We start from the raw sequence: 12,338 nt of genomic DNA, 5'->3' as shown, positions 1-12,338 counted from the left end.
CTCCCCATTTATTCGAGCCATCATGCTGGATATTCTGCATTAGTCCAAAATTAGAAGGCGCCTTTCCTGGCACCCTGTATAGGTGAATTTCTGAGTTGATAAGATCACAGTGGGTGCCACATACGAGAAAGTTTACTGATTTCTCATTCTTGAGAGCAGCACATTTTACTGTGATTTTTTTCCTGAAATAGTTTTACAATAAAACCATGGGGGGAAATCCTCCAGCATTTATCCAACAGCATTTCAGAAAAACATCTCTGCTGTTTGTCCTCGTATCTGCTACTAAGTTAAGTTGACTTTTGATTTTGATTCTAGGAGTACCATAGTTCTTGTTCTCCTGGTGTTCTGCATATGCTTCCTAGTGGCTTGTATTATGTACCTACATGTCACAAGAGTACAAGTAAGTTATTTAAGATTTTTATTATTCTTTCTTTTAGTGGCTATACTTTGTTTCTTCAGTGAATTACGAAGCCATCATTGTGTGCTCCATAGCATGAGAGTCTGAGATCTATCTGCTTCTTAAGCTCATTGCTGAGTAAAATTGTAGACTTTTCAAAAAAAAAGATTATTCACTTGAAGATAGATCTCTTACATGAATAAGTTTTTTCCAGCATTGTAGGCTTCAGTGCTATTAATGCTTTTTTGTTTCTTTGATTGATTAATTGTTTGGTTGTTTTACGTGAATAATTTTTTTCAGCACTGTGGCCTTCAGTGCTATTAGTACTAGGGAGGTGTGGACTTTTGCTGGTTGGTTGGTTGGTGAGTTTTTTTTGCAATATCTCCCTGAGCACCTATTAGTTACTAAAACCATTCAAATGCCCAGACAAATAGCTGCTTTATTCTGGATTTTTCTCCTTTCTGACAAGGAAGCATGCTATTTCTTTTTCCACTGCAGTTAGTATCTAAATGTAAAGTGTTGCTAACTTCCTCTTTGTTTTCAAAACTTCTCCTGTCAAATCATCAACTACTTTCCTGGTAGAGTGTCTTGCAAATACAACTCTTGGCCTTTTCAAAATCTTAAGAAATAATTAGTTCCCCTCCATTACATTTTCACAACAGTAATAATGCAGAAGAACATCTGGTTGTTGTAGGAGAAAACAAGGTCTACTAGATCAGAATAAAGCATCTATAGACTAATTTTCTGATGAAAAATATCTGTGGTGGCTTAAACCAAATTTATTAATTTTTTTCAGAAAATAATCAGAAGAAACACCTACACAGTTAATCTGCTCTGCTGACTAGCATACAATAATTTTTAGTTAGAAAATATGGCCTTTGGCAGGAGAAAGGTAATTGTTTTCATGGAAACATAAATAGCATCTTAGCAGAGTATCTGTACATAACAGATCTTTATAAACTTAGACAATTTTATAGGAGAAAATTTAATTACCTCTTTTGTTTCATGAAGGAACAGTACTTTATTAAGTGTTGCTCTGCGCATGATCATTAGATACAGATGGAGTTTGTGGGAAATTGTTCCTCTTTATGTCATTTCCCTGGGGCTAGCGCAAACTTAAGGTTTGTTTCAGTAGTCAGTGGGATTTGTAACTTATTCAGGTTTCTCTAGAGATTCAGTATTTTATTGGATGAAATACAGCATTAGCAAAACAAACAAAAAAAAATTAAAATTTAGAATATGGCAGATTGAAATTTTGTGGACAAATTTGTCTTGTATATTAAATAAAAGATAATATATTATGTGTAATGAATACAGAACTGTGAACGAGGAACTCTTCTGTACAAATTATTCTTCTGGTACTTTTCTAGTATTATTTTACAATAGGCAAGTGTGAAGTGTAATTATTAAAAGATGCTTCAAGCTTTATATTCTTACTCGTAAAATCACTATAATAATTTTGAACATTACTGATTATCTAGCATTTAGGGTATCTAACACTACATCTTTAGTTAATAAAAATCCCACAAATAAAACAAAGAACATTAAGCCCAAAATGCTGTACTGTTGTGAAAGAGCAGATGCTATCTTAGAATGACCAAAAAATTAGAAATAAAAACATTTTATTCCTAAATCAGAGCATTCGGTCAGACATGTCTTATAACTTACATTTTAAAATTTTACTTTCCTTTTTATCCCACTGCTCTAGCATGTTAACATTTATAATATATGTGCAATGTACACCAAGAAAAATGTCTATGCAATGTGTTGGAACCATTTTGAATCTGCATTTTGCATTGTAATTATTTACCATGCAGCATTATCTTCAAACTATGGAAATTCTCAGCATTTTATTATTACATCTTTATCCTCTGTGAGCAATTTCATTGCAAACTGAATTAACTAAATATACTTATCACCTTCTACAAAAGCATTATAACAGCATTTTATATATATGGATAAAAATGAACCGTTTGCTTCATATATATATAGATAGATTGGTCTAGAAGAGTAGACATGTTGGTGATTAAATGAAAAAATGAAAATGAAGTCTGGATGATCAGGTTCAGAACATAGGGATAGCAGGTTATACTTCACTTGGAAGGCAGTAGTAAGTGGAGTACCACAGGGTCTATCCAAGTGACTTGTCCTGTTTAACATATTTGTCAAAGACTTGCAGGAGAACATGGACTAAATAATCTCCACCATGCTGCTCTCTCACTCCCCCTCCTCAAAACAACAGGGAGAGAGAATATGATGAGAAAAAGGCTCAAGGGTTGAGATAAGGACAGAGAAATCTCTCTCCAACTACCATCACAGCCAAAACAGACACCACAGAAGAGAGATTCATGTTATTTATTCCCTGTTGTTAGTTATAGATTGGACAGTGAGAAAATAAAAATAGACTAAAAACACCTTCACTTTCTCTTCTTCTTCCTCCTTTTGAGTGGCATGAGGGAATGGGGAATGGAGGCTGCTTCATCTCTGCTGCTCCTTCATTGCCACTCTCTTCTTCTTCATCCTGGAATTCTCCCACAGGCTGCATCCTTTCTGAAATGATCCCAGTGGGCTTCCCACAGGCTGCAGCTCCTCTAGCACTGCTCCTGCAGGGTACTATGGTGCCCGTCCTTCAGGAGGGCATTGCTCCAGCATTGGTCCCTACAGGCAGCAGCTCCCCCAGACCTCCCGCTCCACTGCAGGTTTCTCTTCACAGGCTGCAGCTCTGACCCAGGACCTGCTTCTGCAGGGGGTGTCCATGGGCCAAGCTTTCTGCTGCACCATGGGCTCTTCCACATGCTACATGCAGAGATCTGCTCTGCATGGTGCCCCATGAGCTGCTGGGGCACAGCCTGTTCCCCCTAGACCTCTCTGTGGGCAGCTGGGAACTTCTACTCCACACTTGAAGCACATCCTGTCCTCCTTCTGCACTGACCTGGATATCTGCAGGGTTGTTTCTCACATTTTCTCACTCTTTTCTCTGAACTGCTGTTCCACAGCAGTTTTTCCCTTTCCTAAATCTTCTCTCCCAGCCAGTGTTGCTCGCAGCTCAGCTCTGGCCAGCTCCAGATGTCTCTTTTGGAGATATCTGGAAGTGGCTCTGATCTGCCATGGGGCAGCTGCTGGGCAGTGCTCACAGAGGTCAAATAAAACCAACACAATATGGGTTGGAACAAACATAAATACTATATCCTGGTAGACTTGTCCTTCCTCTCTCATCTTGTGGCGTACATTTCACTTGTGGAGATGAGTAAGAGATTCACAAGACTCCATTCCACCAGACTTTTTATTCTCCAATACTGTTTCTGCTCTGACAAATTCAATGTTTTTGATGGGTTCTGATAATTAAAACTATCGTGACATTTAGTGTGACTATTATAGCAGAAGACAAATACCATTCCAAAGTTCCATGCTATCACAGTATGTTCTCTCGGTTCATTTGAAGTTGATAATTTGCAAGGCAAAAGATGTTTTGTATACATTCCTCAGGGGAAAAAAGTCTAATGCCATCCCACTTTGCATTACGAATGGGCATCCCACTAATAGTCCAAAGAATTTTAACTTCAGTGAGAAATAATGTATAGTAATCATAATTTCCTGTGTATTACCCCAGAAATGCAATTGCTATTAAAGTATACAATCACAATTATTACTGCAACATATGTATGTAATTATAAATGCGTGCTTGTTTCTTAATTTACACTGCAGGAAAACATCACTTTCTTTGCTATAAAAAGCCTACTAAATAGTAACAACTCCACTTCTAAAAATATTTCTAAAATATATATTAATCTTTTTTCTCTTTCTTAGTGTTTTCCAGGGTGCCTAACAATACAAATTCGTACCATTTTGTGTATTTTTATTGTGATCTTAATATACTCTGTGGCTCAAGGATGTGTGGTGAGTATTTAAATCAAGTTTAGCTTTCTGTTTAAGAACAATGTTTTACAGATACCATCGAGCATGTACAATGATTAATTATTAACTCTTTTGATTACTGTGCTTTACAGAGCAAATTTCTTCAAAACTTACTTTGTTATAGTTTGAATTTTCACAATCTTGAATGTTGAGTTAGGAATGGCAAAGTTACTAGCATATCGTATACATAATACATAGACAAAACCTATGGACATTTTTATATCTAAAGATAATATCACATAGTCTGCAGTTGCTGTGTTCTTTATGGGAAAATCATTTTTAAATGTTGAACTTCATTAATATTTTAATGGCTAATATAGTGTGACAGAGAATGTATGGTCACAAGATTATTTCTGTGTGACAACTAATAGAAAATATTTCTGCATAGTAACAGAGATATTTTATGTCTAGACAGATCAGAAAAGATAAGAAAATCTTAAAAATCTGGATGGTGTAGAATAAGAAGAGATTTTTACACTGTACTTTTATACAGTCCACTCAAATCTATTGTCTGAGGAGCTGATGTAAAGTACTTGTTCAGTACTTCTGAAAATCCGAGCTTCTTTAACAACTAGTTCTACACGGTGAATGCCTAAATATTTGGCATACAGTTGCTTTGCTGAATTCTCAGCACTCAGTTTCAGCATTTTGTCCATGAATGAATTAAATATTCTCAGGTACCCAAAGGAAAGAATCCATACAAAAATAGCATGCTAAACAGAAGTGGAACTTCTGAGGAAGCAGATGTCTCAAACCATGCCTCTCTGTGGGATGCAAGCAGTGTGTTCTAAGCAATAAGAAGACAGTGGTTTCATGAGCAATTCACAACACTGAGTCTGATGCCACACTCATTATTTTATATTTTATGTATTCACTGGTCCCTTGATGTGCCCTGGGAAAATCTATCAGGTTGAACTGAATGGGCAGAGGATCCCTTGTCCTGATCCAATGTCCTGAGGGGTACCAAGAATTCCTGATGTTCAGACATTTCTTGGATTTCCTGAACATCATCTGTGTGAGTAAGAACACACAGAGATTCCTCATGTGCCTAGAAACCTAAATAGATATGCAGTGCTTCCAGGCTAGCTAGCTTCTCAGCAACCCAAAAGTTGCCGTACAAAAGTACATCTCACTTTTAAGTTTAGATAAACGTCATGACAGCCAGAACTTTTGTGGATCATCCCCTATATACTTGATGCTTATTTGACCAAGCCAACAGACAGTGAAAATAAAATGCAGAACTTGTAAATACCTAGTATAATCTTGAATTTCAGCAAAAGGCAGATTGGAATTTAGTTCTGGCCTCCAATAAGGATCATCCAGTTGCAACTTAAAATAGGCCATGAGTATACATTTATCCTTTATTGAAGTAAAATAAAAATAAAAATAAAAGCCTTTACCCATTGAAATACTTAGGATAAGTGCTTGATCAGTAGAAAACATCGGTTCTTGAAATTCTCATCCAGCAGAGAAGCTAGGTATTGAGATTATACTTAGTTACAGAGCAGATACATTTTTCCTGGAAGAATTGCACATCATTCATAAAGTCCTGCATGCTTTTTTTTTTTTCAGATGACTGCAGTATGAAGAGCATTTTTAAGGACATTGAACAAAATCACATTGAATTGATTTTTCACCTCAGCCTTTACAATTTCATTTCATAATGTTAATCAGTATTGTAACTCACATTTTATCTGCTGTGTCTCATCTATTTGAATTACTACGAAGTCCTGTATATTCATTGATCACCTTTCAGGCTGTCAGTTACTTTACAGCATGCTATAAAATTTCATTATTGGTGGTCAGGATAAAGTAAAAAGGTCTAATAACACACTTCAGAAAAGAAGCTTAAGTACAGAGCAGGGCTTATGTGGCAATTCCTGTTAAAATCAATTTCACACTGCAGTCCCACTCTCCTCATTTATGTTAGCTCTAATCCTCTCCCTTAGTAAAGCGTGAAGGTTGGAGTGCAGTTAAATCTGCACTGCAGCTGTTTGCCACTGATTCCTCCCTTCCTTGTCGAAGAGGTCTGACATCTGTATGTGGCATTGCCTTTGAAAGAATCTGATTAAAAATCATCGTATCTCCAATGTGAAATGTACCAAAAAAGTTGTTGTGTTTTTGTTGTTTTTTTTTTTTTTTTTAATATCCTATTCTAGAGAAGAAATTGATCAAGGATAACTATGTGGAATGGATAATAAAAGACAAGAGATAGTATTTGAATCATATGTGATAGACGAATTATCTCTGAGGTAGAGAAAATATGTTATCCATGCCTACCCTTTCAAACAAAAATTAAAATATATTTTATTTTATATTTGATTAATTGAAATTGATATGGTTTACATAGTCTACAAATCAAACACATTTATTTATGGGCTTTCTCATCCAAATAACAGTATAAAATATTTTCTGAAGTTCATAAGTTTTTCACATTTACTTTGGGTTGAAAATATCTTGGTTTTGAGCACTGAAAGGGAAACTGCTCAAATAATTCTAGGCTTCAGTTAGTTGGCCTTGCTGACAACTAGTGAACAAAACATATATCCCACATAAAATTAATCATAGCATTTCAAGAAGATTTTATTAGAGCAATTAATTGTCTGGGAACGCCATATCCATTTATTTCCAATTAGTAGTGAACCACAGTCAATCCCCGCAACAGCTGCATTTCTGTTTATTTCACAGTTAACTTTCTCCTCTTTTCTCCTCTCCTACTTTTCTAGGTTGGCTGCATGCCTTGGGTTTGGAATACCAATTCCAGCAGTTCGATAGTTATCATTTCTCCTGGTGGAACAAATAAAACGATGAATGAACTTCCATGCGATACAGCCCACTATGCTTTCCTTTCCTGTGTAGTGGGGACTCTCACCTTGGCAATATTTCTACGTGTATCTTCCTTGCCAAAAATTATACTGCTGCTTTTTGTTACTATTTTGTACATAGTTATTCTGGAACTCAGTGGTTACAGAAAAGCAGTGGGGTAGGTGTCTTGCAAAGTCAAAGCAATGGTGTTTTTTTATAGATGGTCATTGCATTTACTATTCATCTCTGAATCACAGAATCATAGGGGTTGGAAGGAACCTCTGCAGACTATCTAGTCCAACTCCTCTGCTAAAGCAAGTTCCCTACAGTAAGTTGCACGGGAAGGCATCCAAGTAGGTTTTGAGTATCTCCAGAGGAGATTCCACAACTTCTCTGAGCAGCTTGTTCCAGTGTTCTGCCACTCTCAAAGCAAAGAAATTTCTCTTTGTATTTAGATGGAACTTTCTGTGTCCCAGTTTGTGCCCATTGCCCCTTGCCCTGTCACTGGGCACAATGGTAAAGAGCCTGGCCCCATCTCCTTGACACCCATCCTTTAGATACTTATAAGCATAGATAAGATCCACCCTCAATCTTCTCCAGACAATCAGTCCCCTGTCTCTCAGCCTTTCCTCATAGGGGAGATGCTCCAGGCCCCAGTCATCTCTGTAGGCCTCCTCTGGACTCTCTCCAGTAGTTCCCTGTCTTTCTTGAACTGAGGAGTCCAGAACTGGACACAGTATTCAAGACGTGGACTCATCAGGGCAGAGTAGAGGGGAAGGGTTTCCTCCTTTTACGCTCATTTTAATGTACCTTTTGGCCACACAGCACACTGCTGGCTCACGGTCAACCTGTTGCCCACCAGGACACCTAAGTTCTCTGCAGAGTTCCTTTCCAGCAGATCAGCCCCTAGCCTGTACTGATGCATACAGTTATTCCTCCCCAAGCGTAGGACTGTACACTTGCCCTTGTTGAATCTCATTAGGTAACTGCCTTCCAGCATTCAAGTGCTGCTCAAGATTGTATCCTTTGCAGAATGTGAGAAATATTGTTGGATCTAATAATACTGAATCATTTTTGGGAACTGCTGTCCCATTATTCTGAAGTTTCATGCCAATATATTTCATCTGATCACACTGCATTCTAATTGTAATATGAAATATAAAAAAAATTGTTAAAGTCTTCACTTCCATATTTCAGAAACCCTCAACCAATTCTAATTTCACTTAAACTTTTGAATTTTTGAGGGGTTTTATATTTTCTCAGTGAAAGTATGCAAACATAAAGCAAACAAAGGCAATGACAGAACCTTTATGAGAGATACAAGCACTAAAGAACAAGATATCAAAACTAACTCACCCTTTTCACCAGGGGCTTGGAAAAAAGGGTGAGCTGAGGAATGCAGCCTTCTCTGGCTTGAACTCTGGCGAGCCAGAGGAGGGGAGCAAACCAAGCAGGCTCTGAGTGCATATGAGCTCCCAGAAGCACAACCAGAAGCACCACTGAGAGTGAGAGAGAGGAAGGGTGGATCTAGACTGCCCAACTCTGGGCTCTCAGGTGCTCACATACTGGTTTAGACTGTGACCTGGCAATTCCACTACAACACATTACAATAATGAGTATAATTATAAAATCCTCAAGAACCTGAATGTCAATGAGATGCAGTCATAGTACTGTCACCTGCCTCCCTGCCAATATGAGCCACTTTGGAAAAGGGTGGACATTAGGGGACACGCACAGATTCCAAATTAAAGATTTTATATTAAAAATATCCAGTGCTTAGAGAACCTGGAATAACCTTTTTACTTTTACTTTATTTTTAAGGGGTGGATCCTTTTATATGCGAGGCTATGAACCAACGCTAGCTATTTTGCTATTTTCTTGTGCTTTGGCACTGCATTCAAGACAGGTGGACTTGAAGCTACGTCTGGACTACCTCTGGGCTGTGCAGGTAAGTCACAGGACTTTCTAGTACTTATGTACACAGAAAGTGTATATCTGACTTTATGAAACTGCTTAGGAATACAATCAGAACAAATTAGTGGAACTAATACATTCTCAAAATTAATGGCACATCATTGATGACGTAATGTAATCTAAGCTACATTATGAATAGAGAGAATTTCAAAGCTGGGAAGTTGACATTACCACTATAAACTTGAGATAGAGAAATTAAATATCTGGGTTTCTTTTTCTTTTTTTTTTTTTTTTTTTCTTATTACAATGCAAAAAGAATTTGATGTTCAGGTAAATTAAAAAGAAGCAAAACAAACAAATAAACAAAAAAGCAGGCCCCACAAAAAAAAAAAAAACAACCTGATAAAAGGGTATGTACTTACACCATGGAATGGAACTGCAGAACTCTTTCCCAACTTCTTTAGAATACCCCAAGAATTAACTTTTTTGGAAAATACAGTTGTCTTGGTTTTTGAGCCAGCAGTCAATGCGTAAATATCGTGATGGCAGCTTTCCTGAATGAGCCAACAGGAATAGGGGCAAAAATATGAAGATTTTATTGCTGTTTAGCTGTCTGAATAATGTTTCCACCAGTGATGTAAATACCTGTCATCCATGTTACGTTAATCCTTTTTCTGTAGTCCCAAGTGCCCCTCCCTTTTCAGTGTCTTTTTTGCCTCGGAAAGAGTAATGCCTGTACATCCTTTTATCTCAGAGAGTAAGCACTAGGATTTTATGAGTCACAAAAAGGGAAAATATTTGATTTGCCCCGGAAGGGCAGAAAACTAGAAGATGAGAGAAAGATCCAGAAAATACCAGTTATTGGTTCGCTTTCCTCCCTACAGAGCTGTGCAATGGGATAGTTTTAGAGTACTCACTGCTGAATAAGATAAATCTTTTTAAGTTCACCTTTAATCGTTACCTCTGTTTGCAAGGAACACAAGGAAAGATTGCAAGGAACAGAAAGATATGAATATCCAACTCTATGCATTAGTAGCAAAGAAGATACAATATAGTTCACATTGATAGCACATCCTTTTAAAGTTCCTAGCAGATCACTTAAAAGCTTAGATGATCTGCTCAAAGTTTACGAGTTTGACGTGTCTGTTCAGTGTAAGTGCAGTCCATAGAGTGCAGCATGAGCACCAGCAGAATAAATACATAGCAGAATCAATACAGTTGTGAACTAAGCTAATATACTTTGCTTTTTAACATGATTAAGTAGTTCCAAAGGAGCACTACACTAATTTCATGAATATACTCTTTCAGATTAGGTCAGGCAGAGCTTTTTCTTCATATCATTCTGTTGTCCTACTTACATTCAATGTTCAAATATCTCCTTGAATCTCTTTTCTTCATGAGAGAAGAAAAGCCATCACTTCTCATTTATCTGAGAAGGAAACAACTGGAACTGCAACAAGCTGGAGTCTCCATAAGTTGTTATATTATTATGTTTACTTCTGGTCATCAAAGGTTGGACGGAAATTCACCAACAAGACCAGGGTCACAAGGTCATGCTTCAATGCTGACATATTTATCCTTGTTCAGAACACTTTGTTCGTAGAAAACACTGTATGTAGTTGAAGAACATTCCCAATTGTGTCATTCAAAATAAACAGTTTAGTCCAGAACTGCTCAAAAATGACCGTCCACGTATGTCCAGCTCAGAAAAGAACAGCAAATGCCAATGACTGAGCAACATCACTGTCCATGCAGTGCATCAGACGGATTACTCCTTTTATCTACCCCTGCTTGATTGCTTTGACTTGTTCTTAATTCTCTATCCTGGCCCATATACATATTTTTCCTTAGACTTTCATTCTACCCTATATGGTATTGAGAGATTAACTGAGAAACCTCAAAGGTTTTGAGGAAGAAGAAAAATATTTGAAAATTAGAGAAACTGATAGGTAAGCCAAAATGTAATTTAATTCAGGGCTTGAACCTACAAATATATTTGCTGCAGTCAAATTTGCCATATTCTAGAATGTTATAAAAATAGAGTTGTAAGCTTAATTTGGATTAGCATCTGGAAAAGAATTTTTACTACTACAGAATCATGGAATCATGCAATGGCTTGGTTTGGAAGGCACCTTAAAGATCATTTAGTTCCTGCTGGGGACAGTGATATCACCTACTAAATCAGGCACTAGATCAAGTTGCCCAGGAACCCATCCAACCTGGCCTTGAATGGATAGAGAATCCACAACTTCTCTGAGATACCTATTCCAGAATGTCACCACTATCAGTGAAAAATTACCCCCTAAAATGGAGTCCCCCTGTAGCCTTCTCTTCTCCAAGCTGAACTAATTCAGCTCCTTCAACCTGCCTTTGTAGGAGAGGTGCTCCAACTCTCTCATCATCTTTATGGCCCTCCTCTGGGCTCACTCCAAGAGCTCCTTGTTTTTCTTGAGCTGGGGACCCTGGGTCTGGATCCAACACTTTAGATAGGTCTCACAAGAGCAGCGTAGATAGGGGCAATCACTTCCCTCACCTTGCTGGTCACCTGTCTTTTGAGGCAACCCAAGATATAATTGGCCTTCTGGGCTGCAAGTACACAGCACTCATTGATATCAAGCTTTTTTCCATCAGAACCCTCAAGCTGTTTTCCACAGGGCTGCTCTCAGTGAATTATTCTCCCAGTCTGTACATATACCTGGGACTGCCTAGTTGAATCTCATCAGTTCCGTGCGGGCCCACTTTTCAAGCCTATTCATGTCCCTTTGGATGTCATCGTTTTCTGCTATTGTGTCAACTGAACCACTTACTTTGGTGTTGCCTGCAAACTTGCTGAGGATGTACTCAGTCCCACTGTCTATGTCACTGATGTACGCCTGGGGGACACCACAAGTCACCAGCCAGCACCTGGAAAAATAGCTGCTGACCTCAACTCTCTGACTGTGAACATTCAACCAATTCTTTACCCATCAATAGTCCAGCCTTCAAACCCATCTCGCTCTAAGTTAGAGATAAGGATGTGGTGTGGGACCATATCAAAGGCTTTGTGTAATTCCGGGAACATAACATCAGATTTTCTTCCTTTGTCCACTGATGATGTCACTCCATTAAAGAAGGCCACCAGATTGTTGACGCGTGATCTGCTCTTGTTGAAGCTGTGCTGGCTATCTCAGATCATCTCCACATCTTGCATGTGCCTTAACATACCTTCCAGGATCATCCATGATCTTTTCAGGAACAGATGTGCAGCTTACCAGCCCCATGAATTCCTTTATCCCTGTCTTAAAAATGGGAGTGATTATTTCCTTTC

The 12,338-nt window shown here is 38.1% G+C and overlaps 1 protein-coding gene across 3 annotated transcripts in view; it reads left to right on the top strand.

The window, feature by feature from the left end:
• Positions 1-12,338, top strand: part of ADCY1 (adenylate cyclase 1) — a 146,067-nt gene that overhangs the window by 116,798 nt on the left and 16,931 nt on the right. For all 3 annotated transcript variants that reach the window (XM_085220008.1, XM_085220009.1, XM_085220010.1), the window contains 4 exons: positions 316-400; positions 4,205-4,294; positions 7,039-7,295; positions 8,939-9,065. In XM_085220008.1, the coding sequence (XP_085076134.1) occupies positions 316-400; positions 4,205-4,294; positions 7,039-7,295; positions 8,939-9,065 (559 nt within the window). The remainder of the gene's footprint in view (positions 1-315; positions 401-4,204; positions 4,295-7,038; positions 7,296-8,938; positions 9,066-12,338) is intronic.

Source organism: Meleagris gallopavo, chromosome 3 (genome assembly GCF_905368555.1).
Source record: "Meleagris gallopavo chromosome 3, MGAL_WU_HG_1.1, whole genome shotgun sequence".
NCBI classification, from domain to species: Eukaryota; Metazoa; Chordata; class Aves; order Galliformes; family Phasianidae; genus Meleagris; species Meleagris gallopavo.
This window is presented reverse-complemented; position numbering and strand designations above follow the sequence as displayed.